Below are 24,185 nucleotides of genomic sequence, written 5' to 3'. Positions count from 1 at the left end.
TTGCTTTGGAGTAATTAACATTCCTTCTTAATGACACTCGGCAATCTGATAGGACACGGGTGTCATTAAACACAAAAGCAGGAAACCTCCTTTCCCTTACCCCCAAACGATCCTTTCCCTTATACCCTTCTCACGTGTTTTTTTAGAACAAATATTATTCCCGTGCTATTAGCGACATTAGTCGGTCTAGAACGAATATACGTACCCGGCCTGCTATACCTTTCGGCCGGGTACGAATTGGTCCCTATGTGTCGTAGTGGAGCACTGCCTCCGGAAATCACTCGGGCATAGTTTTCTATACTTTTTTGTAGGTTTCCATTTATTTTATGCGTATACATGCATTTACAAATTATTTTTGTCCAAAACAAACATAACTACCATTCTTAATATCTACCGTACCGCTCACAAGACGTCAAATTCACAATTTGTGGACTTGCCGTATAATTCCCTTCAGAAAGACCTTCATATGTATTATGTGAAAATATAATGCCTCGATGAGAATTTGATATTTATGTGGTTCAGTTTTATTGCCTAGTAGGTAAGCGATATCAAACAAGTACGATAAAAATGCAAACAAACGTTTTTAATGGTTTGCATAACCATTACTTTGCTCCATTAACAGTAATAGGCACCTATTGTAGCTCTAAAGACGACACCATTTTCTGTCTAAAAGTCTTTTGAGCTACAATATTGCAGCTATAGTCGGTCCTTCTCAGCCACAAAAGACGTGCGACATGTTTTCCCAGAGTTTGTGAGTGCTATCAAGAAGAACTTGACTACAAAGTAATGTCAGAAAAGTGACAAGCGAAAGCAAAGCAGAATTTGGAAAAAAAATTGTCCAATACTTGGCAAAAATTGACTGGTTCTTTGGTTGTAACAACGTTTTTGTGCGAAACTACTGTCCAAACTTTTATATTGACAAGGCGTATATCATGCAACACGTTCTTTATCAATAAGATAATTTCAAAATGTTAATGTGTTAAAAAAATATCTTAACACAAGTAATTGGAAACTATGATCCAAAATTGTATGTCTAGATGAACAAATGTCATCAAAAGTACGGTGGTTGGGAAAGGACATGGAAATAAAAAGTTATTGTGTGCGAACGCAATACTGTGTATGTGTGGCCGCAATAGAATTGCATGCGAACTCAAAAGTATTGCGTGTGAGCACAAAAATATTGCGTTCGAACGCACTATAGTAAATCTGACAATTGACTGTAAATCAATCTGTGACATATTATTGCGTTCACACGTAACAGTGTTGCACGCAATACTTTTGCGTTCACACGCAACACAGTATTACGTTTGCACGCAATAATTATTGCGGTCGCAAGCAATATTGACATGCAATACTTTTGCGTTGTGTTCGCACACAATAACTTTTTTATTTGACATGTCCTCTCACAGTCACTGTATTAAAGGGAGAGTACACGATATTTCCAATAAAAATGTAGACCGTGAATCACCATGTATATACTTCATTTTATTTTTGTGTCGAAATTACGTTTGCCGATATAGACAACAGATTTAAAAAAAATGGGGGGGGGGGTCCCTTGTTCTCTTTTAAAACTGGCATATTTAATAGAAGATAGGACAGTATGATCCCATGATAAAGGCAGGTTGTCTAGTTTTGATTGAATCAATGATGTATGTAAAGGTCCCTCTAAATATTTGACCAAACTCCTATACTCATATGTCCTATCTGATCGACCCATGACTGAATAAAAAGACGTGATTTATTACAGTATTTATGTAATTACATATAATTCCATTTACGTGCCACATGCACGGTTTTAAACTTTTTGTTGAAAAGAAAAGAGGAAAGGCATTATTTCACAAGTGAATTAAAACAAAAGCACGCACGCGTAAGCACACTCACACACACAACAAAACCACGACATCGATATAGATTATTTTTTTTCAATGGTACAGGTCCAAGGGAAGAAACCCTTGTAAAAGAGAATACATGTAGCTGACATCAGAATCACAAAAATCTTTCCGAATCAATGATTCGTAAAAATTTAACATCGACCAGTTTCATCATTGGCTACTTGTTACTTTTTTTATTGTCACATTATTGAAATACTTCCAACAAATCTAAGACAAAGTGCAATAATAAACATAAGTATTCCATGCAATTGTGTAAATTGAATAAATGATTGCAATTTTTCAGGCTGACTAACAATGCACGTTAAAAGGCCCATTACCTTTCCGGAGCAAAATATAAATGTTTTTTAAAACATTTATAACATAACTATGTAACTTTGAACTCTAGTGTAAAATGGGGGGACCATGTCGTAGCTATATACTCTTCAGTTATGAAGAAAATAAATGTTATGAGAAAATTGAAATTTATATTAAGAAGAGATGCTCTCTTGAGAATTTACTTAACGTTTATTTTACCAATCTTAGAGTATGCTTGTGAATTGTGGGATGGTTGTACTATTTTAGAAGCTGAAAAGTTAGAAAAAGCTCAACGCGAAGCTGCAAGAATTGTCACGGGTCTTCCATCTTATGCAAGTGTTCATGCCTTACAATTTGAAACTGGTTTAGAAACTTTATCGGATAGAAGAAAGAGAAGAAAACTTCAACTTTTGTATAAGATGCATAACAATCAAACTCCAGAATATCTTTCTTCCCTACTTCCTTCTACTGTTCAAGATAATGTTAGATATCCATTGAGAAATGTAAATAATTATAGAATCCCATATTATAGATTATCGTCAACTTCATCTTCATTTTTACCGTCAACACTTCGTTGTTGGAACTCCCTAGACAATTCTGTCAGATCGTCAGCTTCAATTACCATTTTCAAAAATTATCTAAAACCTCTTAACCATATCTCTCCTCCTCCCTTCTTTGGTATGATTTATTTCGAGTGAACCTTGCAGAAACTCCGAGCTGTTTGTGTGGACATTTATGTGAGAATGCTTATCATTTTTTCTTTGAGTGTGTCCTTTTTGATATAGAAAGAAACATTTTAGTTCAGAAATTAAATAATTTAAATTTGAATATTCCCTTAGATCTTGACTTACTGCTATTTGGTAGTCAAGAACTATCTTCAAATACCAATTCGGAACTATTCATATGTGTTCAAAATTTTATAAAGGGCAGCAAAAGGTTTTGAGAAATCAATATCGTTACACAGTATATGCTTTATTGAATATATACTATTGTTGCTTGTATTATTTTGCACAATATATATATTTATTTTTTGCCCATCCATAATAAAAATGTTATGCTCTCTCTCTCTCTCTCTCTCTCTCTCTCTCTCTCTCTCTCTCTCAAAATATATTCATATATTTATTCATTATCTAACTTTATATGTATTTAAAGCAATTGTAATTATTTATATGTCAATGTTGTTGGGAAAGGGCTTTTATAAGTTGTAATAACTTGTGTCCGATCCTTTTGTAAATTTGTTTGCAATAAAATACGTTTAAACTAAACCATAACATCAGAAAATGCGTACCGATGACCTAAAATAAGGTTACGACACCAAACATATGCAAGATTTCCTGCGTAATATATGAAAACAGTGGAGAGTCAATTCGCTGTTTTGCCGTCTGGCGCAGTGATAGTCAACTACCGCCCGGTATTTAGGACGACGGCGGGAAACATAATACGACCCGCGTTATGAAAATAAACATGTTATTTATTTTAATCAAATCGTTCAGAAGGTGATAATAAATGTAGTATTAACGGAAAGTTAATAATTTTTGCGACTCTACAAAATTATCGATCTTGTTTTACATTCCCATTAAAAAAAATTAAAGCCGTTTCGGAAAGGTAGTGGGCCTTTAACAAGCAATTTCTTTAGCAATAAATATCATATTTTGCAATTATTTTGAAACATTTGGAAATTAATTAAAATTTAAGAAATGTGTGTTATTGTAATATAGCTAGAAGACGAAATCTTGTAAAAAGCTTCAGTATATTTGGAAAAAGACATATCCACAACTTAATGCCAGTAAATGTAAACACCTACATCTGGGGAACAAACCACCCCCTGTATTCAAGATGAACAATTGTAACATTGACATTGTTAATGTGGAGAAAGATCTCGGTGTGACAATCGATTCGAAATTAAAATTCCGTACTCATATAAACAACAGTGCCAAAAAAAGCTAACAAGATCCTTGGAGTCATTAGAAGATCTTTCAAATATTTGGACAAAAACATTTTAGTTCAGTTATGCCTATACATTGTATAAGTCACTCGTCAGACCTCACCTTGAATACGCTTCTCCAGCCTGGGCCGCCACCACTAAAAAGATATCTCAACTCTTGAAAGGATTCAACGCCGTGCCACTAAGCTAGTAAAAAAATTAGCTCACAAATCATATCCCGAACGGCTATTAGAGTTAGGAATTCCTTCATTAGAATACAGGCGACTCCGTGGAGATATGATTGAAGTGTTTAGAATAGTCCACGAAATAGATCATTGTGACCGTGACAACCTGTTTAAATTCAACCAAAGATTTGTGACTCGTGGAAACAAATATAAGTTACTTAAGAGTAACTGTAGACTAGATATTAGAAAATACAACTTTTCACAACGCGTCATCAACAGTTGGAACACACTACCAGATAATATAGTTGATGCTGAAAACATCAACACCATCAAGGGCAGACTGGACAGTTACTGGAAATATCATGAATTCAAATTCAACCCTAGCTGTTTCCATAACCTTCCGGAACCAGAAAACGCAAATGTGATGGGTCAGAGAGGCCTCCGGCCTATATTATGAAGACCTCTACGACAGGTAACTGGTAACTGTGTATGAACTTTCGGGCATACATGTAGTATGGTCGATAGGTTAAGCTAACAATGCTTTAATATTGGAATGAGGGTGATTTGTTCTTTATTTAGCTGCATTTTTTTCATGAAGTACTGAACATATAAAACAGGGTTGTCTTTCAAAGCGATCGTATTATTTGATTGTAAATATTTCCAAATCGTGAGATAGGTACACTTGTAGCCCTAACGTTACACCTGATTGAGGAAGTCGATACAGGTACCTCTCCCAGAATGCATTGCGATGACACGTCGCCATATTGTTTTGATGGTGATGATGAAAACGTGTCGTGTTGGCAGGCATTCTTGAAGTGACAGTAAGATCTGTGCAGTGTAGCACAGATGAATAACATGACCCGACGGAATGGCAACCTTCTCAAGGGTGTCGTGGTAGCTGCGACGCTCTTGTGTGGTGTCTATTTCATTTACATTTATAATAATACGAGCGGTAAGCTGAAATCAACAGAACGGATTGCTGAGCGATATCGTCGTGAGCAGGAATCGTTACGTACACAGCTGCAAGGTAGGTCTATATTCCCATGAATCATGCTCCAATTGAGGCGTATTTTATAAACAATTATAATTATTGCATGCGCATTAAGTATTTGTGTGTTTTTTACGACATTTGGTATATGTAATGAGTGATACCAATGGCAATGGGACACCATTTTGTAAACATTGTCAAGGTGAGGAATCGTGGGACGTGTATCGTCGTGTGCAGCGATGCGGAACGCTTGTCAAATACTTTGATGCTTATTTCTAATTAGACATATAATCTGAGAACATTCACAGTAGATTTCTTCATAGGCTTTGAATTTAGGTTTGAGTAAAAATGAAACTACACCGGCTAACTAAATATGAACCAAATCAAAATTAAGTTAAATTTGGTCCAAGAGAGGAAAGGTATATACAAAATACAAATTATAAAACTTATATGCACATTGCACAGTCAAAGACAGTGCACAGCCAGACTTGAGCCAGCTGATATAGAAGTGTGTTGTCGCTTCATCAATAACTTTGTTACCCTGTACCCAGGTACCCTGTAATGACAATGTTTTTGAGATTTCCAACCAACATAAGATCACAAAATCATGCAAGTTTATCCTTGGGAGTTGCATGAAATGTAGTGATATAGAATAAATAATAGGACTACATGTATATAAAATATGACACTTAATCTTCTCTTCTTCTTTGGTTTTTCGTGACTCCGTCAAACATGACGATTACGTCACGGTGATCTGTAGGGGTGCCAGGGTGTGAAGGGATTAAATTTGTGATTTTTTTTTTAGTATAGTACAGAGGATTCCGCTTATTTGAATCAGTCATTTTCCAGAAGAAAATATGCAAATAACCGGAGTATTCGAATAGGCGGAGATGACATTTTGCACCTTCGTTTGACCTCACACATATGTATGTGAACAGGCAAATAGATATCGTTTCGTTTACTTGATAAATACCTAAATTATTTACACTTAAAACGAACAACAAGTAATTATTTTCGAAGTTGTAAATCGATTTTAATTGTTTAATAACAAAAAATATTCCAATATTAGATTCTTGTTTACGTTAGATCGACATGTGAATATTTGAGAAACAGCTAAACGATCGATATCAAATGCAATAACTAAACAGGATTGAATTTGTGTCTACAATTCTGAACCTAAATAGGTCTAATAAACAAATTTACGTACACTTGCTTGGCAAAATGAACTTACGATCGTGATTAAACTTCAAAGTGCTGATCAACTAGTAGTTTGTTTTTACACATGTTTATGAATTCGAAAATGGAGGCAGGTGATGAAAAGACATGCGTTCACTGGACCTAAATTGTGTTTTGAGAATTTTCTCTGTATTGTTGATCTATACGGCGAATAGCTTGATAACATTTCAGAAATTAATGCATATTCAAGTAGCAATGAAACAACGTAGCAAGTATCTTTTGTATCCTACATACTGTACGAAACTTGTGGTAGTCATTGCACGCCGACTTTGCATGCTTTTATGTCTTGTTCAACGAGACGCTTGATTCAGTCTGTCGTAGTCAACAAGACTCTGGTTGAACGAGACTACTCATGAATGGCGATTGTTGTAAGGAAGCATGGTTTCTCCAACCAATTGCGAACTAAGGTACGTTACGTTAATAGATAAACATATTTGAAAGTGCAAATGCTTTAATTAGATGTTTGAGTCAGTGTTATACTTAAGTTATGATCAACCTCTGCTGATGTAAATCGTAACAGCGTCGAATACCTTTGCAGATTCATGCATAAAATAACAAGCCATAGGATAACGTTAATTTGTCACCATGATGATTTCTAGTAAAAGCGAAGTATCTTGAAACATATATCGGCGAATTTCGCTAAAAATATATTGCAAAATTAAAAAATATTCAATTTTATTTTTAGAATTTCCCAAATATTTTATTCAAATAATCGGAGGTCATGTAAAAGTCTATGCAACGTTACACGGAGTTGAAAAACAAAGATAAAAAAAGGAAAAAATCGGGATCGCAGAATTTTATGCAAATAACCGAAATATTCAAATAACCGTTTTTCGATTATGTGGAGTCCTCTGTAGATAAAAGGTGTGGTGCAGAACTAATGCATGAGGGCTTCAAGGGCTACGTTGGAAATATGTACCTTAAAGTCCTCGAGTGTAGTAGTGCATTGTGTTGCTGCTACAGGTCTTTATAACAGATTTTAAAACATCACCCCATATTTATTATATTGCTTTTAAAGTATGGTTTTCCCATACCAAATATGTTGTACTAGTGTTAATGATCAGAATTAATTATCTACTTTATTGTACACATATATAATGTATTTATGCCCCACATTTATACATCTAAATTTCATTAAGTTGTTTTTAATTGCTGTTCGAAATTCAAATGCCCATATATTTTCGAATTATGAACACCCATGACCAAAATTCAAACAGCTATATGTATGATCTGATTAAAATACAGTTCCTTATTACCACTACATTTGATAAGAAGATCTGACAACATCCCATTAGGGTTCATGTCCAGGTGACCTTTGGTAATGACCAATCACATTGCTACCATCAGTATCTTGAATGTGAATTTCAGGGACGAAATAGTTTGAAAATTCTGTCAGAATTATTTTCGTGTATAGAGTCATCTCGCCAAAATAGCACAACAAAGCTTAATGTATATGTAAAATGGGACAAAATGACGTTTTCAATTGATGTAGCAATGTGTACAAAATGCATGTGATCTCATGATCAAATACAGGTCAAGTGGCCACATGGTACAAAGGTCATCCGAACATGACCCATTTTAGGATGTTGTCAGATCCTCTATAGAACAAAGTGCTTATAAGCTAGGATCTGTATTTTAATCAGATTGCTATTTATACTGCTGATTACTGGTATAACACAAATTTAGTATCTGTGTTGAATTTTTAGGTGATCTGACCTGAAGGGTCAGGATGACCTATATATAGTCATCATCCATCATCCATCGACGTGTACAGTCTGCTGTGCACCATATGCAAAGGTCAAACAACTTCTTCTCAATAACAGAAAGGTCTAGGGTACTGATATTTGGACTGTAGCAGGCTGGGATGAAGAGCTACCAAGATTGTTCAAATGAATGACCTTGACCTTCATTCAAGGTCACAGGTGTCAAACAGGCTAAAAATTTTAAACAACTTCTTCTCTATAACCAAAAGGCCAAGGGTACTCATATTGGGCCTGTAGCATGCTCAGATGAAGGGCTACCAAGTTTGTTCAAATGAATGACCTTGATCTTCATTTAATTAATTAATGTCAAAGGGCAAATATAGGCCAAAGTCTTTTAAACGACTTCTTGTGAATAACTAATTAAGAGGCATGATAAAGGGCCGGTGGCATGCTGGGATGAAGGGCTACCAAGTTAGTTCAAATAAATGACCTTGACCTTAATTCAAGGTCACAGGGGTCAAATAGGCTAAAATCTTAAAATAACCTCTTGTAAATAACTAATTATAGAAGAGACCTAGAGACATGATGTTGGACTTGTAGCATGGTGGGGATCAAGGGACCTTCATTCATGGTCTAATTTAATTCATCAAATATATCAGAACCTGAACTTCTTCTTTTAAAAGAGTTCTTTGTATTGCCTTACTTTTTTGCCACTACTATATATATATATATATATAATATAATAATATATATATAATATAATAATAATATATATATAATATAATAATATATATATAATATAATAATATATATATAATATATAATATATATATATATAATAATATATATATATATAAATTATATATATAGGTCTTACATGAGTGTTTATTTCATATGAGATTTTTATGAATCAAATCTTCAGAAGTTTTTGTTTTTGGAAGCCTTGGCGTTGCATAAATTAAAACTTCAAGACGAGTTTCATAAAATCTCCTATAATGAAATGAAGACAAATTTAAGATGATTTTCATCTTATAACTACAAATAACAAAACAAAGAATTTCATATCAGAAACGTATCCAAAAATCCAGCAGAGGCCGCCTCTTTGTCCCGCTGTCTTCATAATCCTGATGTCACTTAATTTTTCCTGAAGTCATTTTTAGCTCACCTGGTCCAAAGGACGGAGGTGAGCTTATGGGATACCGCAGCGTCTGGCGTCCGGCGTCCGTCGTCAGGCGTCCGGCGTCCGTCAACAATTGACTTCTTCTCCATAACCGCTGGTCGGATTTCAATAAAATTTGACTGGTAGCCAGTGGGTTTTTTTGGTCGAATCTACAGCCGAACTTCGGCTGTTTCCCCTAGCCAAAAAATGCCTTATTTTCCCAATTTTGAAATCAAATTTCCCAATAAAAACTGATCAAATTCAGTGACTTTTGCAGGGGTGTGTAAAAATCCACTAGCCCGACGCCCGGGGCTACCAAATTTTCAACTTGGGCTAGTGGAAATTTTAGCCATACTAGCCCGGGGCTAGTGACTTTTTTCAAAGATATTTCAAAACGAAAAACATCAATATTAAGTCATAATAACACTTTAAAACATCTTAATCTGGAATCATGTTGTCTAATTTGTTGACGACTGTAGACCTCCCGATCACCACAATGTATATAGTGATGCATAGCATTTCATGTGAAAGTTACGTAATTTGCAACTCAAGTTCTAGACAAACAATATACAAACCATCAAATAAGTCATCTCAGCTATCAGATCAGTAAATTTTAATAGTTACAAAAACGATGTTAAAGAACTGGAATCTATTCCTCAAAAAGTCGGCAGCAAAGCCATTCCTGCAGCAGGCAGCCATATTTGTTATGGTTATTCTAATATCCGGGTCAAAGGTCGGGAATCCAGATTCCGGTTTCAGGATTTTAAAAAAATCTAAAAATTATGTTCTAGAAATATCACAGATCAAAGATTTTCTTGATGTTTATTTGAATTTAAATAAAAAAAGTAGATCTCGATGCAAATAATAAAAAAAACCTCACTCAATTAAAGAATATTTGAATTTATACAGTGTTAAAAAATACTGGCCCTATTATAAATTTTCTATTTTTTTGGGGGCTGGGCTAGTAGATATTTAGGCCGGGCTAGTGAAATTTTGGTGTCTACTAGCCCTGGGCTAGTGCTTTGAAATAAATTTTTACACCTCTGTTTTGTGTTAATAATTTGTAATAGATTTTCATTCCTAAAATGTGGAAATATAGTCTTCATTACTTAAGCAAATAATTTGGGATTAGAAACAATTTTTATTTCACAAAATGAAAACAAAATCGAAATGAGCATAAACTAGGTCGCAAGGTGCACCTTCAGTTCAGAGACGTTTTACAGACTTTCAAGCTGATAAAAACAATAGTTAACTGCTTTTAAGTTATATTACAATGTTTCTAAGGTTAACTTACATTTTTAGTCGTATAATTATAATTTTTTCGACATAACAAAGGAGTTTTTCTGTGTAAAACGATCTCTGTTCAAGGTAGGAAGTAGCACTTGGGATCTAATAATGGAGCCGGAATCCGGTTTCCGGAATTCAGGAATTTAGAAAAAATGTAAAAGTGAAACGAAAAAAAACGTTTTAAAAATGCAAAAAGTGCTGAAAATTAATTGTTTTATTTTTCTTCTAATTATAGAAGTAAAATATCCTGTGAAATAGCATTAGAAATTTTTATTAGATAATTCTCAAGTTTTTGATTTTCAATTTTCTAGTAAGTACGGAACTGCGAAAAAAAATATGTTTTTTTTGGGGGGCAATGGAATTCAATTTTGGGCAATTGCAAGGTAATAGTTGGGCCCTACTTGCCTGGGGCAAGTAGTTTTGAAAAATTTTTACACCCCTGAAATTTTTCCCAATTTCTTCCAAATTCCGAGTTATTTTCCCAATTGAAAAGGCATGGGCTGTTGAAAATAATAAGTGAAAAAAACACTGGTAGCATCCTTATGGGCTACTTACTGAAAATTGTACAAATGATGGGGCGGGGCCAAAAGGGGTCAATTTGGCTATTTCTATATAAACGACTTCTTCTCAAAAACCAAGCATGGGATAGCACCCATAATGCAATGGTAGCATCCTTATAGGGTGGGGATTCAAAATTGTACAAATGATGGGGCTGACCCCCCGGGGGCCTGAGGGGCGGGGTCAAATGGGGTCAATTTGGCTATTTCCATATAAACGACTTCTTCTCTGAAACTAAGCATGAGATAGCACTCATAATGCAATTGTAGCATCCTTATAGGGTGGGGATTCAAAATTGTGCAAATGATAGGGCTGACCCCCCGGGGGCCTGAGGGGCGGGGTCAAAAGGGGTCAATTTGGCTATTTCCATATAAATGACTTCTTCTCTGCAACTAAGCATGGTATAGCACCCATAATGCAATGGTAGCATCCTTATAGTGTGGGGATTCAAAATTGTGCAAATGATAGGGCTGACCCCCGGGGGGCCTGAGGGGCGGGGTCAAAAGGGGTCAGTTTGGCTATTTCCATATAAATGACTTCTTCTCTGCAACTAAGCATGGTATAGCACCAATAATGCAATGGTAGCATCCTTGTAGGCTGGGGATTCCAAATTGAGCAAATGATAGGCCTGACCCCCGGGGGCCTGAGGGGCGGGGTCAAAAGTGGTCAATTTCCATATAAATGACTTTTTCTCTGCAACTTAACATGGGATTGCGCTCATAATGCAATGGTTACATCCTTATATGGTTTGTATTCAAAATTTTGCAAATGATGGGGCTGACCCCCCCGGGAGTCTGAAGGGTGGGGTCAAAAGGGGTCAATTTAGCTATTTCCATATAAACGACTTCTTCTCTGCAACTAAGAATGGAAGAGCACTTATAATGCAATGGTAGCATCCTTATAGGGTTGGGATTTGAAATTGTACAAATGATAGGGCTGACCCCTGGGGCCTTAAAGGCCCACTACCTTTCCGGAGCAAAATTTAAAGGTTTCTTAAAAACATTAATAACAAAAGAAAATATATATCGATGGCTTAAGATGAGGTCATGATCACAACACCAAACATATGCAAGATTTCCTGTCTAATGTACGATAACAGTGGAGATTCATTTCGCTGTTTTGCCGTCTGGCGCAGTGATAGTCAACTACCGCGCGGCATTTAGGACGACGGCGGGAAACATAAAACGACCCGCGTTATGAAAATTAACATTTTATTTGTTCTAATTAAACAGTTCTGAAGGTGATGATAAGTGTGCTGGTAAACGTATAGTTAATAACTTCTGCGACTCTACAAAATTATTGATCTCGTTTTACATTCCTATTTCAAAAATTAAAAGTCGTTTCGGAAAGGTAGTGGCCCTTTAAATCAATATTGGGAACATCAAAAAGGTCAATTAGGCTACTATTTTCATATAAATTACTTTGTCTCTGAACCTATGTATTGGATAGCATATTTGTATGGTATCAATAGCATCATTGTATGGTTGTGATTCAAAATTAAACTTTGGGAGTCAATTTTGCTTATTTTTCTAATTGTCAGATTCTTGTGATAATTACTAACAAAAAAACCAGGTGAGCGATACAGGCCCTCTGGGCCTTTTGTATTGTTTCTGCCAGACTTCATAATGAATTTCCAGCCAATGATCGCTCCAGGTGATATTACACTAGTGACACATGCAAAAATATCACTGGATATCTGCAGGCAGATTATGTGATAAATAAAAATTTCTGCTAATACCTCATTCGTGGGAGTATGTGGATCGGCCAGCATACAAAAGGTTTTACTTTTATAAAGGTGTCTAAAACTTGACTACTTTCTCCTAATCAGCACATATACAGGAGTTGTTCTAATGGAGATATCCTCAGGATCATTCACAGAATAAAATACTTGGTTTGAAAGATTGCATGATGTACATAGTGCGATATAATCCTTAATCAATGTATTGAAGGCAAATTTCACATAATATTCATGCTTTTGTAAATCCAGCTGGAAGCAAAGATAGATTCACTTGTGCTACTCCTTTTAACGACTTCTTCTCAGTAACTGAATGGGCCAGGTTACTAATTATAATATTGGGCCTGCACATGTAGAGCCATAGCATGTTGGAATGAAAATGTGGGCTTCCAAGTCTGTTCAGGTGAATGACCTTGACCTTCATCATTCAAAATCACAGGAGTAAAATAGACTAAAGTCTTTAAATGTATTCTTGTGAATAACTAAGATGTTGTGAGACCTGATATTGTGCATGTAGCATGCTTGAATGAAGTAATAGTACTAGTGCTACCAAGTTTTTCAAATGAAATTACCTTGACTGTAATTTATGGTCACAGGCCATGGGGTCAAATTGGCTTTAATATTTTACCATCTTCCTGTCAATAACTGATCATGAGAGGTCTATAGAAGTATAAGTCCGGGATCCATGGGCCTCTTGTTTATGATAGTCTTCTATTTTAGTTCTTATACATATGATTATAACAAGATCTATGAAAAAGTTACAGTTACTTTCTGAATCTTACAAGATATAGGTGGTTGTTTCATTCCTACTTATACATTAGGATGATGTGATTGGCGAGGATCACCTTGCCATTGTGATCGTGGTTGCAAAATTCTCTTTCAGTCAATTTCCTCAATATGATTGGCTTAGAACTTGCTCGCAGATACTAGCGCTCCTAACGGCAGTGTATTCAACAACTTTGATTTTACCGGGAATTTTAAATAGAAAATTTTGAATATGAAAGTTACTGAAATAAGCGTATCTGTAATGTTGAAATAGGAGAAGTAGATAACTGCTTTCATATCCTTACCATATACACTATCCAAATGATCTTAGGTTGGAAAATTTTCACTTGAATTGTTTACAATGTATCTAGACTTTCCGTCCCGAAAATGTTGTTGACAATGCATGAAAACGTTTCGTCCCAAAAATGCTTCGCTTCGCCCCACGCGTTTTGTCCCTACTAGTGACAATTATCCCGCAACGGAAAAAATGAAATCAATGTTTCACCTCAAACATCAAAATTCTTACAATAATGATTTTTGTAATTTGAATCGGGAGCAAATAAATCTCAGGACGAAATGGAGATTTGTTTATCACGGCTGCGTTATGCCACATGTACGTGTAAATCCACAATGGAAGAAAGACAACTCTAAGAAAATTTAGGATAAACTTTGTAAACTGATCAAATAGCGCGTGAGAGACGATGAACATTTTCTAAATGTCCAAGCTGGCGTAATCTTCCAACTTACGGCAGTTAATAAGGTATGAATATTTACCACATCCATAATTATCGATAATTTTATAAGCACATGTATACATTATCAGATTATATATACATATTAAAGCACGTATAGAGGTTGTCACTAAAAACATTTTAGCCACTTTCATCACATGTAGGCCTACAGGAGCTTGATGTTCTGATAATATATATAACGTATTTAGTAAACTACGTAATTAACGAAGTATTTTTGGTCCGAATGACAAAAATCATACATAACATGTTCGTATAACTCGAAGTGAGATTTTTTGGACTACTTCATTTGTAGATCGATGAAAATGCCGATTTCTTTTTCATAATTCTTCCGTAGAACAGCACTTAAAAAGCTGTTTCAATCTACAACAAACGTGGAGAAAACGGTTAAATGTTTAGCAATTATCCTGAGTTATATTTTATCAACAATCATCAGAGATTAGTAATTAAAACTTACATAAACATACTCCCGATTCTCACTTGCATTGTGTGATCACTCGAGCGGAACTAATCTCTACCACCTGGCACAGTCTTACAAAGGGGTGTTCTCTTAACGCCAACATATTTATCAACAACAGGTAGGTGTTGTTTTAGGAAACAATAGGAAGGCAATTATATACTGTTTCATATAAGCTGTCTTTATTTTCACCTGTAAAGTCACTTGAGATTTACATGTATTTCAATCAGTATCATAGGTAACATTGGTGGGTTTTGGATAAAAATTCCTTCAATATATTCCGTATTATACACAACGTAAATTATTAATCAAAGATAATCAGTGCTTTAATATGCTAAGAATTAATATGGAGCTACATGTGGATTATTAAGAACGATGCATTTTGAGTTCCAGGTGAAATATTTTTTTACAAATCATATCTCAATTTTATCAGAAAAACAGGTTTCTTGATCAGTGTATATATTAATGTAACAGTATTCTGTTTTGACATAGGAGTTCCAGTAGGGCTACATTCTTATCCAACTTTCATTTCTTGTGACCGTGCATAGTTGCGCATGATTTCTCTTATCGCATAGACGTACACCGTGAAGTATTTGGTTAGAAAATGAGTGGAGAAAAACAATATCACAAAAGTTTAAATTAATATTGTCGGAAATTTTAACCTGTTGATTATAGTTTAAGTTGGTAATCTATTGAAGCCGACACAAACACACATATATGATGTTTTATAAACATTGGTAATAATATATCATTGGGGTTTAATGCTCTATATGTATTTTTGATACAAAATATTTTTAGAAGTCACTTAATAATGTAAAAATACTAAATGAAATGAGATTGAAGACTGTTACTTAGGGTCTTAACCATATTCATTTTAATACACATTATAGATGTTAATGTTGCAATACTGGCAAAATTATTTCAAGTCCATATGTTGAAGGTCTTGTAATTCTCAAAATGTTGCAAACTTTTAGTGCTCAGAATACCAAATTAACAGTTTTCTATTTTTTTCTGTTTAAAGATTATAGTACATATATACCAATTTGTATCTAGTAACAATGTTTGACCGAAATTCAACCATAGGAAAGAAATCTATATGTTATTTCTAACATGCACAAAAATATATAATTTTACTGCGCTGTTAACGGACAACAGTTTAATTATTGGGTGCTCTTTTGCTATAATGACATACATTTACATTATAATGTAATCTCACGCTGATCTAGATATACCATCTTAGGATAAGAAAGCAGGAAAATTATATAATTATGATAAATGATGCATCCTAATGCAACTTTCAAAATATATTGTATGTTCTGTTAACTTAAAAAGGTCAGTCAAGTACAAGTAAAATTTGGAAATCATATTTGACATAAATTCACTTACTCTTTGGTAGGTTATTAACGCAGATGTTACATGTACATGTACTATTATATGTATATAAGGTCACTTAACAAACATATATGGAAGACCTTGTTGAAATATATCACGTTTCAACAGGCAAAATGCTTATATTATTTCAAACTTTTAATCGAATTGGTGTTACACTAAGTTGAAATTGGATAATTCCTTTTTGGATTTTTTTCTTTTATATTACTGAATGGTAAAGTTACTTCCATGTGAAATAAGTTTCAAAGAATTTTGCTTGATTTTAGTATCAATCTATTGAAAATCTAATGAGATTTATACCAGAGATTTTAGATATATCAAGGAAATCTTTAAAATTCTTGAAATAAAATCATTGTGAATTTAATTTAATTTCATTCATAGATTCTATTGTTATATTTTCATAGATATTAACAGAAACATATATTATGTATATATGTATCTGATATTAAATATGAACACTTATTGAAATAAAAATTAATCAATATACACTTAGATAAGTATCAACACAGGTAACTTTTACAGGTAAATTTACCTGTGGCATTGGTCTGCCTTTAGGAAAAAGACTATAACCACTGTCACAACAAACTACCCCTACAGCTAAATCCAAAATGTTGGCGTTCAGAGATACACCCCTTACAAATGCAATCACACAAAAGCCTACACGATCACTGTTTTTAGTGCGATTACATCTTTGAGTATGAACAATACTAGTTCTTTGAACTTTTTACTCGGCAAAATAAACTTATCACCGTGCCCATGCACACATGCATATACTTATACTTCTGTGTGCACATTATCAGATACATTATATGACAACTGCTGTATTACAATCAATTTATGAAGGACAAAACTCTAAAGAACAGGAGGACTAAAGAACAACAGAAAATAAATTTCAATAATATTTACTCTAAACTGGTATTGTTATTTATAAAAAAAAAATGTTTAATTATATGATATTAGCCTTTTCGGTAATTACTCTGTTAATACATTTATTATTTTCTTATGTTTTACAGAATGTCTACATGCAAGTATCATTTCAATTGGAACCAGTCCAGGAGAAAAAATGTGTGAACAAAATGAAAGAAATCATTTTCAACTGTGGTAGCTTAATACTGTAATAGTTTTTGATATGAAAATAATTACTATCATCATATTCAAATTCCATATATATAATACATTTAATGTTGTAAACATTTTTGATCCAAATAATTACCATCATCATCTTCATTCCATATATACAATACACATTAGTGTTGTGATTTGTGAATTTTACTTTAATATGCATATACTTGGTATTTGTTTATTTTCTATGACATCTACATGCTTGAAATAAAAAGAATAAATAAAACATTGAATTTATAACACAATATGACATTAGTTGTTAGTATTTTTAGAAAACATATTAAGATTATTGTTAATAATACACTAATCATCATCTTCGGCATACTTTATTCAAAATAAATTAGATATTAATTTGCATAACACAGGTTGTCTTATGTTTTCCCTCCTTGACTATCAATCTTCTCTGATCACTCTGAAAATGGTGATTTTACCTTTTTCGGTCGCCACATGAACTGCCTTAAATCAATTATATCCAATGCAATGAGACAACTGCATTTATTATAACGCTGTAAGGCAATTCTGCAAGATCAGCTTACATTGTTAATTTACATTGAACATATACATGCACAGTATGGTACCTTATTTATATCTCCTTTCCTATTTTCAATATACCTTGATGACTTGGAATCTTATCTGGCGGAAAAAGAATGTTAATTGTCTGACAACTATTGACAAATTATTTACAGATAATATTGAAATGTATCCCAAACTTTTATCATTTTATATGGCGATGACACTGTTCTACAACAAATGTTAAAACGGATTTGAATAATATTGCATTACATTATTGCATTACATGGAAATTATAATCTAATATATCAGAAAGGTAAAAGTTGTAATATTCTCAAAACGTAAATTGGCCCAACAACACCAGTTTACGTTATGGGATATAGAATTATTTTGGTAAGAAGGGTATACATATCTATGTATATTTTTTAACATTAATGGTAGCGTTTTTAAAGAAAAGGAAAAAACTGCTGAACAAACAATTAAATCAGTGTCTACTATTTTTAAGAAACAAAGGAATGTATCCCTTCCTGTTGATTTTAAACTGAAAATATTTTAGTCACTTGTAATGCCAGTTTTATTATACTCATCAGAAGTATGGGGATTTGAAAACACAAATATTGTAGAAAAAATCATTTGTAATTTCCTCAAGTTAAAAAAGTGTATAAAACAATTCATGGTTTATGGCGAGCTAACTAGATACCCAATTGATATTGGAATAAAATGTAGAATGATTACTTTTTGGCATAATGTATACTTAACATGAAAATAGACCAGACGTTTTTAGCTCGCCTATTCGAAGAATAGGGGGAGCTAATGTTGTCACCCCGGCGTCGGCGTCAGCGTTGGCGTCCCATTTCACGTTAAAGTTTTTGAGCAAGCTTCTGTTTCGTCAATTGTTTAAGCTTAAGTCATCATAAATGTTTCTGATTTTATTTTCCTAATGTGTATGGATGCTGAACGTGATAATACAACCAATTTTGGGCCCTTTAGGGGTTTTTTGAGTCTGTTAATTTGTCATATTTCACGTTAAAGTTTTTGAGCAAGTTTCTATTTTGTCTATTGTTTAAGCTTAAGTCATCATAAATGGTTATGATTTTATTTTCCTAATGTGTATGGATGCTGAACGTGATAATACAACCAATTTGAAGCCCTTTAGGTTTTTTTTAGTCTGTTAATTTGTCATATTTCCATGTTTAAATAGTAAATACTTGAACAACAACTTCTTCTGAATAGGCGAGCTTTGCTGTTCTCCGACAGCTCTTGTTTAAATGGCTGTAAGATGTTTAAGATATTTTATCAGAGCTAGTTTAAATCATGTTTGGATATATCAATCAACTTGCTGTTTTACAAAAGACTAATTACAAAAACTTGTTAAAAGTAGACCAATTGACCAGTTTATTCAGAAATGGTATGACTATATTGATAAGTCTTCTTGAGGACTGACATATTCTATATTTAAGACATTTTGGCATAGAAAAATATGCCTCTTGTCTGTCTCTGCTGCAAAACAATACTTGTTAACTGATACTTTGGTCCCAGGAACTTAATGAGAATAGCAATTCAGAATGGATATTTTAATTGACATCAAATTAACAAGGAAAAGGTTAAAGATGCTATAAAGTCATTTGGCATATAACACCATAGGAAATATTAGAATGGGCTCCTAAGAGTTTAGTATATGTTTCTTATTTAACACCTTGGTGTCCAAGGAATCCTCAAAAGTCCAAACTGGAAGGAACACTAGCAAACTTTATTTCTTATTGTCCAAAAAAATGTTGACTTTAGAAATATATCCTCCAATCATTGAGACCGAGCCATTTAGTACTTTCAGTACTTTGATGTGATTTTTATGTTGCTTTTCATTTGAAGATGACAATGTGGTCCTTAAATACAAATTTTTATTTTATTTTTTACAGAGTTATCATCATCTAAAGATGATTTACAACAGCGGAGTGAAAATGAAAAAGTAAGTTCTGGCTTTATTTATTATTGAGAGCCCAGCTCAAACGGGCCAAAGGCCTGTCCATGAGATAAACTCTTATGATACTGAGTGATAGAGGTGCCACAGTAACGTAATCTATGTAAATCATCCATATATAAAGAGTTGGAAAACTTTCTCGTAAACCGGAAATTTAAAAAGGAAATCACAACAAGATCCAGCGTTGCGCAAGACAGTATGCAAAGTAACACTCTCGCGTGATTACAAACTATACACTTTAAAAAAAATAAAAAGAAAACATCAGTGAAAGATAAGCCTTGCAATCGACTCTTAACTGAATCAACATTTACATTAGGTCCAAAAAAATATGATTGTTTAGGGTTACATTGGCAAAAAAAATAGGGTAGGTCATTTGGGAGGATTTTTTCACTCTAAAATGATGGCCGGAACCAGAGTCTGAGATCAAAATCCTGACTATTTTAAAAATATTTTTCCGTAGAAAAGTGGGAATAAAATTAGGGTCGGGGGTAAAAAATCATGGGTCGGTGGGGTAACAGACATTTTTTTTTTTTCCCTTATGACCTGAGTCTTAACTTAAAAGCTGTTTTACATGACCCTATGCTGCGGAACTTTCTGCTTGGTAACAGAGAATGATGTTAAGATATATTTTGTAGCCGCAGTCACGTAGTTTTAAATAAAGTGAAAGTAGAAACTTGTATTCTATTCCAAATATTGTTTTTCTTGTTACTAACTAAATGGCAGTAATTCAGCAAGTATATGATTCTAATATGAAAATGATTTTTAGCAGTACATAGTACAGTAAGTCAATGCAAACAATAAGCAATAAAAGCAAAACACATGACATTGATAATTATAAGAGTTCAATCGCATGATGGTCAGGGGAAATAACTCTTTCTCCTTTAGAAATTCTTTATTCATGTGGCATCTAAACTGCATAACAATTATATATTTCTATTTGGTAACAGTTAAAAAAACAAATAGAAAAATGGATTATATTAACTGTTGCGCTCTTAGATAGGCTCTGTCGAAAATTATATTATGATTGGAGGTTTATTTGGCAAATCACTTGTACATGCGCTTTAATTTTATTTTCTGAATTGTTTGAGTTTTACGGCCCATCACCATCTAAGGTCATTTATGGCCAAACTACAAGTCATGCATGTGTATGTGTTTTATTTTTAATTCGTTTAATTTAAGGTTTATATATAAAATGTATATAATATAAAACATGATGAATGTATTTGAAAATTATTTATTTTCTGTTTTTCAGAAAGAATTTATTAACAGATTAAATACATTAAACCAACATCATAAAATGCTCAAGGTAAGTTTTTAATGTTTTTGTGATACAACGAAACATTTAATATAGACGTACAGAAGCTGTGGTCACTTTATATCTGGTCAAAATACTTCCTTGTGGTTTTCCTGCAGCCTTGTCTCTAACAGCTGCTGGCTTTATATATAATTAAAAGGATTCAGTCCTATGTACTAGCAGTCAAACTATATGTATATGTACAATACAAAGAAACCGCAACAGTTGTTCACAATTTCTCCCTATATATAGCTATAAAATGCAGACTTCAGATTACAGATGTGATTTAAGGTAAAGTATCTCAAGATCAAATGGAAAACAGAATTTTGATGCTTTGTCCGATCACGATTAAGGATGTATTCTTCTGTGGTTTCAGTCCCGTTAAAGTCTCGTTTCGACATAGATCATAAACGTTATGAGATTTTCAAATACGATTTATCAATATCTGTAGCATGTGGTCTGTAGCAAATTTTGTCAAAAAATTACATTTCTATTTTTAGTAGATTTTTTTACACAGCGATTTTTAGAAATGGCCCATTTGGCGGCCATTTTGAAATTGTGTCTTTTTTGGCTTTGAGAAGAGCCACCGTTTTTCCATTTTTAACTTAAATTGTTTTTACTTAAATCATCACCGCGTCAGCATTTTTAGCTGTATCGAGTTAATTTTTGCTGTAAATCTTCACTGGGTTCATGCTAATTAAAATATTGAACATTAATGTGTGAAATGATACACTTTTGTCACTTTATTTTTACATTTAATGGTAATTTGAGCACTTTTATTTTTTAGTCAAAAATATTGAAAAATAACATATATTTAAATGGGGCAAAAAAGTAAGCACACGGACCCCCATTTTTCTGCCTGATTTAGAAAGAACAACCCTTTCCCTATTGATATGCAAACTATTGACAAAAGTTTAATACCAGAACTTTTTCTATAAAGTATTAAATTTGACAAAAATGGCTGAAAATGGTGCATTTTGGAGCTCAAAATTAAGGGGTAGGGGTAGCATATGTTGTTATTTTGAGAAAAAATATGACTCTTATTAATTATAACTGATATATTTTTAATGAAGACTACTGGAAAATAAATTCTACAAACATCCATACATATCAAACACCTCATTAGGAAATTATGGCTTTAAATTCTAGTGTATGTGGTCCCAACGGCAAAATTCCAATAAAATCCACTATTTTGTCATTTTGGTATCTTTGAGTGACAATAACTCAAAAACAAGCACACAGACATATGTTTTTTCTTCCATTTTCTTTCATGGTATGAACTCCTCTTTCCAAAAATTTATATGAGAAAAAAAAGTTTAATACAAGAAAATTTTGACTTCTCAGAGGAGTACATCCTTAATACATGAATTTCAAGATCCAAAGATTAAATGATGTGGGTAAAGTGAGATTTACCATCGACTTGTCACACTTTCCAGTGATTATTCCGCTACCAAAGTCACATCAATATGACATCTTGACCCCTGAAAGGCGGGACTGAATGATGGTGATTTTGGGAACCCACATATATTGAAAGCTCTCAGGTGTAATGATATATGCAAAAAAGTTTGCAAAAAGTAAATATTTGTTGATTTACTAATACTAAAGAAGTAAGCACTATATATATATAGTGGTAATACAACTGCAGGTTCATCCAACATATAAATCTGTAAATTTTATTCACCATGAATTGGATATGAAACTGTGTTAATGAAAAAAATTACTTATAATTAGTTCTGTGGAATAAATAAATGTACTTTTAGCTCACCTGTTCAAAGAACATGAGCACAGGACAAGTTAGGGTAAGTTAACATCAACAGTTTTGGGTTAAAAATGTCTATAGATATGTAAATAGGTTGGTTATTTAAGGACGTGCCAGGTTAATTGGTGAAGGAAAGCTGGAGAACACACAGAAAAGCCACCGACCAGCAGTCAGTACTTGATAATTGCCCCACATGCATGGTATTCTAACTTGTGACCCAGAGGTTGTGGGCTTGTGGTTATATGCCTGGTCATCTTAAGCACTAACTATATAGACAACCACAGCCCCTATGTAAATAGTCACATAGAATGTTGATATCTTAACTGGGAAGTTGGTTAGTTGTTTGACATTGCTTACTAGTAAATATATGAAAGGTCATGATTTAAGGACGGCCTGTATACAATATGTTGTCTGGGAGACTTGCTTGTTTGTTTAGGAAGGCTGCTGTTTTGTTTGTGTTGTGTCTCCTTGTGATAGTGGAGTTCTTACCCGTTTTGTAGTGCTATCTCACTGAAATATACATACCAGTAATACATCCCACATGGTCACATCATACTGACTATTACATGTAATTAAATGTAATGAGAAAAGCTGTCTTACTCAAGTTACGCTGAACATAAGCAGGAAAAGTCATGGAAGAATGAAGTCACAAGCAGATAGATACTTTCGAAAAAAATAAAATTGCTACACCTGTTTAAACTCTTTTTATTTGATGGCATTACTTACTTCAAGATATATATATATAATATATGTGTTAGCATGCCACTATTTTACACGGAAGAGTGTATTCAGGGGCCTCTGGAAAGCATGCCATTACTTATATTGTAATCATTAGGATTAAATTTTATTAAACTGGATTGAAGTATATTTGGTCAAGTGTTTTGCAAGGTCTTACATAGACCATTGATATTTGATTTCACAGTGAGCCTTCAAAAAATAGGATGTATTTTTTTCGTTTCTTTATAGTGTTCTTTTATGTCTCATGTCTTCCTTAAATTATTATTTTAATATTTATTGTACACTAATACAGATTTTGTAAAGGAAGTGGAACAGGGACATCATAAGTATGATTCCAAAAATATAAAAAAAACATAGAAGAAGTTTTGTTTTTTTCTTAGCTAGTTTTAATTATTTTGTGTTCTTTTTCCTATTAATTTCTTAAAGGTTTTAAATTTAAATGAGTTTTCCATAGTGTTGACTT

At 33.5% G+C, this 24,185-nt stretch overlaps 1 protein-coding gene across 16 annotated transcripts in view; it reads left to right on the top strand.

The window, feature by feature from the left end:
- Nucleotides 1-5,046: 5,046 nt before the first annotated feature.
- The window catches only part of LOC138322293 (putative uncharacterized protein DDB_G0271606), a 57,227-nt gene continuing 38,088 nt past the window's right edge, over nt 5,047-24,185 (top strand). For all 16 annotated transcript variants that reach the window (XM_069266425.1, XM_069266411.1, XM_069266418.1 and 13 more), the window contains exons 1-3: nt 5,047-5,322; nt 19,870-19,919; nt 21,184-21,237. In XM_069266425.1, coding sequence (XP_069122526.1) covers nt 5,142-5,322; nt 19,870-19,919; nt 21,184-21,237 — 285 coding nt within the window. In that variant the 5' untranslated portion in view covers nt 5,047-5,141. The remainder of the gene's footprint in view (nt 5,323-19,869; nt 19,920-21,183; nt 21,238-24,185) is intronic.

Source organism: Argopecten irradians, chromosome 1 (assembly GCF_041381155.1).
Source record: "Argopecten irradians isolate NY chromosome 1, Ai_NY, whole genome shotgun sequence".
In the NCBI taxonomy this organism is placed as follows: Eukaryota; Metazoa; Mollusca; class Bivalvia; order Pectinida; family Pectinidae; genus Argopecten; species Argopecten irradians.
The sequence above is the reverse complement of the archived record's forward strand: the minus strand, read 5'-3'. Positions and strand labels throughout refer to the sequence as shown.